Source organism: Acomys russatus, chromosome 7 (assembly GCF_903995435.1).
Source record: "Acomys russatus chromosome 7, mAcoRus1.1, whole genome shotgun sequence".
Classification (NCBI taxonomy): domain Eukaryota; kingdom Metazoa; phylum Chordata; class Mammalia; order Rodentia; family Muridae; genus Acomys; species Acomys russatus.
In genome coordinates, this window is record NC_067143.1 from 55731542 (window position 1) to 55735859 (window position 4318).

Sequence of the window (4318 nt, forward strand, 5' to 3'; positions counted from 1 at the left end):
GTGAAACATCTTTTGGGTATATGCCAAGAGCCATCCTGTTCAAGGAGCTCACTAGACATGTGGGCTGTAGGAGCGGAATAGCTAGCTGGGTCTCAAGATAGAGCTGTTCCCAATTTTCTGAGAAAGCGCCAATTTGATTTCCTCCATAGTGGTTCTACAAGTTTGCACTCCCACCAGTAGTGGAGGAGTGTTCCCATTTACCCCAACCCTTGCCAACATGTGCTGTCACTTAAGTTTTTTATTTTAGCCATTCTGACAAGTATAAGATGGGATCTCAGAGTCATTTTGATTTGTAGTTCCCTGATGACCAAGGATATTGAATAGTTCTTTAAGTGCTTCGTGGCCATTGAATATTCCTAGGTTAAGAATTCTATTTGGCCCTGTATCCTATATTTTCATTGGATTATTTAATTTGTTGGTATTTAATTTCTTGAGTTCTTTATATATTTTGGATATTAGCCCTCTGACTAATGTATGCCACACCAATTCCAGTAGATTCTGTGTGACAAGTTCCACATACTGAGGCATTAACTTCAAAGGAAGGAGGTCTCCTGGAAATGGTTTTAGAACTCTTGGCAGGAGAAAAAATATTGAGCTGTAATTCTCATGGAAATTCATCTATTCTATGCCTCTTCTTATCTACGAGATGTTCCTGATAGCCTAGGCTGAGATTTTTAGTGAAAAATTGGGTAAGAGATCATCCCTTGAGGCGGAGTCACTAGCCATGACCTTATTTCCGGGATAACCAGCGCATACAAAATAGTATTATGATTGATAAAAATGTTCCCAACAACAAAATTTCATATGGTTATACATGTGTTGTCAGAGGTAGGAGTTGGTATATGGTTAAGAGAGCCTTAAATAAAAAATTAAAATAGTTTAAAATCCCACCTTGAAGATTCACAGAAATATAGGTTAGATACTACTGACCATAAGAATTTTTAACTTGCTCTTGGATTTATGCCATTTGCCTTGGATAATTTTGCACTTTCCTGTGCCAAATAACAATGGTGTTATCTGTCCTATCTGTGATTCTTCTGTGTTCTATTCATGATTGCTTCACTGAACACATCTTCTAGTTGTAATACTGGTTTCATTGTGGATAAAAATCCTTGCCTGAGAGCTGCAAAATACACTCAGATTCAGGCTGCCTCTGTGTTTCTTTCTGTTTATCATTGCTGAATCCTTACCCACCTGACCTTCAAGGACTTTCATCCCAGGGACCCCCATACCTGGCTAGGGTGGTCCATTGCAGTTATAGGGTTGGGAAGATCATTTGCCAATCTGTAGGTTGCCATTTTGTTCAATTGACAGTGTTCTTTGTCTTATGAAAGATTTTTAGTCTCATGAGGTCCCATTTATTCTTGATCTTAGTGCCTGGGCAGCTGGTGTTTTGTTCAGGAAGTTGTCTTCTATAACAATGAGTTCAAGGTTGACTCCACTTTCTCTTCTAATAGACTTAATGTTTCTGGTTTAATGTTGAGGCCTTTGATCCACTTGGACTTTATTTTTGTGCAAAGTGATAAATATAGATATATTTGTACTCTTCTACATGCAGAAATGCAGTTAGACTAGCATCATTTGTTGAAGATGCTTTCTTTTTTTCCATTGTATGAGTCCTTTACCTCTCCTCTACTCCCAGCCGGAATCGGTCAGCTGTGAAGAGCTACATTCCAGCATCTCCATCAAGTTTTAGAGTTCTCTTCAATGGCTTCCTTTCTACACTGTTTCTTTTGAGAGGATGTAAGAATTTTATCTGAGTGCTTTGTATGTCTCAAGAGAGATATTTTTTAAGTAATGTCAGTTGGATACAATACAATTGCCATTGTTAAGTGTTTCCATATTAGTTAGAAATTCACAGGGATGTATAACTTTTAATAAAGAAAATGGGGACATATTGTGACATAATGAGAAATTAATTATGATAATATATGCTGTTTATTTTTTAAAAAGAAAATGGAACACCTACATTTCTTAGTGTAAGAAAGACTGTTGGCTTGAATCCTAAATACTATCATCTAATCTCTGACAAGAGGAATTACAGTGCTAAGGTGGGAGATCAAATAATAACTGTCTAAGCAGCTCTTCAAAACACAGGTTGGGCGGGTCAAGGTAAACATCCTCAGAACACTGACATTACAGCATCCTTCTACTCAAAATTTGTTCCCCAGCAGGATTTTGCAAATCCTCCGACGAATCTCCTTGGTTTTGATGGAATAGATGACAGGGTTGAGCATTGGAGGGACAAAGAGATAGATAAGTGACAGGAGTGTGTGTACATAATGTGGGGCATGCCTCCCATAGCGAGCGAACATGGACACACCTACCTTAGGCACATAGAAGATGAGCACAGCACATAGGTGTGAAACACATGTGTTTAGGGTCTTCAACCTTTCTTCCCTGGAGGCAATAGCCAGGACAGAACGAAGGATGAGGACATAAGACAGGAAAATGAGTGCTGAATCGAGTCCAAAGGTAGAGATGACAATAGACAGACCAAATAGGTTATTAATGGAAGTGTCACCACAAGGTAGACGAATCAGATCTGGATGCAGGCAGTAGGCATGGGAGAGCACATTAGCCTTGCAGAAGGGCAACCTCTTTAGAAGGAAAGGTAAGGGGAAAATCATGCAGAAACTTCTAAGGAAAACACACAAGCTCATCCACAACACCCGGGCATTGGTGAGCACTGTGGAATAGCGCAGAGGGTTACAGATGGCTACATAGCGATCAAAGCTCATAGCCAGCAGAATCCCGGACTCCATGAAAGAGAAAAGGTGGATAAAGAACATTTGGGACATGCAAGAATTAAAACTTATTTCTCTTAAGTGGAAGCAAAACACAGCCAAGACCGTGGGCAGTGTGGAGAAAGACACGCCCAGGTCATTCCCTGACAACAGAGACAGGAAGTAGTACATGGGCTGATGCAGACTCTGTTCCTCCTTGATGATGAAAAGGATCAGGGCATTACCCACTATGGCGACCATGTAGAGGACACCGAGGAGCAGGAACAGCCAGTGCTGGGAGCTCTCCAGTCCTGGCAGTCCTGTCAAGATGAAGGGAGGCAACCCGGAGCTGTTGTGGGCTTCACCTCTCATTCTGGGACTCCTTAGATGTTTGGTCCTCTATCCTGTAAGACAAGTACATAATATTGTGTGTGGCTTCTGGAGAATAAAATGTGTCCCTCATATGCCATCTACTTGCTCATTTGAGAGTAATAATCTCCTTTGATTTACACCACGCATTCTTGTCTCTCGTTGAAACAAAGTTTCTAAAATCTCAGTGCAGCCCTAGTGAATTCCTCTAAAACAGCAGGTATTCTGCCTACTTTGTTACCTATGCCTAACACTTTCCCTTTAACTGGATAAACTCTTTCCTTTTCACTATATGAGTACTGGTTTTTTTTTTTCAAGAGCTGAGATAAAAATCTTGCTGTACTTCTTCAGCTAAACTCTCTTCTGAGGCAAGACACATTCGTTAGACCACAGTCATTTCTCCTCTTTCTCCACGCCCAAGCTACTGAGCCCCGAATATCCAGTTATGACTCCCGTTCTCTACCACCTCATAGTCTCTTAGTTCTTCCACCCATTCAACCTACACACAAGGAGAACTATGCTGACTAGTCAGGTTGTCTTTATGTATTTAGGAATATTTTTATATACATACATACACATATATGTATTGAGCAATTAATGAAAAGAGAGGCGATGATGTGAAAGAGAGTACCAAGGGGCACATGGGAGAGTTTGGAGAGAAAAGGGAATGAGGATATAATGTAACTATATGACAATCTCTAAAAACAAAAACTATTTTTAAAAAGTCTTGTTAAAGACCATCAGGTGAACTGTAAGAAAGCAGAAAGATGTCCATCCAACCTTGAATCCCACCTGTGTCCATACCTGAGAGCCTGAGGCAGGGGGATTGTGACTTGCAGTCAGCTTTGGATAGAAAGCTAGGACCTGTCTCAATTGGAACACAAGAGCCTGTAGAGAGGCCTTCCTGAGGCTCATTAGCTGCTCGCTCTCCTTCTCCCGCCATCTTCTTATGTTTCAGTCCACTCATCATAGCACATTACTTCTCCTCAGAGCAATTTGATTTATGTGATTTTATAACCATTTACTTCAGAATTAAATTCTACTTGGTTCCCGAAATCAATGAAAGTACTAATAATTTCTCTAAACTACAACATTGCTTTTATGTGTGCTCTCTTCTTGGGTGACGGCATCATTATACCCAAGGTTAAGACTTGATTCCAAACAGTGCTTGGACATATCCCTTTCTTTTTTTTTTTTTTTTTTTTTTCTTTTCTTTTCTTTTT

At 40.1% G+C, this 4318-nt stretch overlaps 1 protein-coding gene across 1 annotated transcript; it reads right to left on the minus strand.

Moving 5' to 3' along the window:
* Positions 1-2153: 2153 nt before the first annotated feature.
* Positions 2154-3098, minus strand: LOC127192235 (olfactory receptor 51I2-like). Its single transcript, XM_051149561.1, has one exon. The coding sequence runs from the start codon at positions 3096-3098 to the stop codon at positions 2154-2156; it is 945 nt and encodes a 314-aa protein (XP_051005518.1).
* Positions 3099-4318: the final 1220 nt, after the last annotated feature.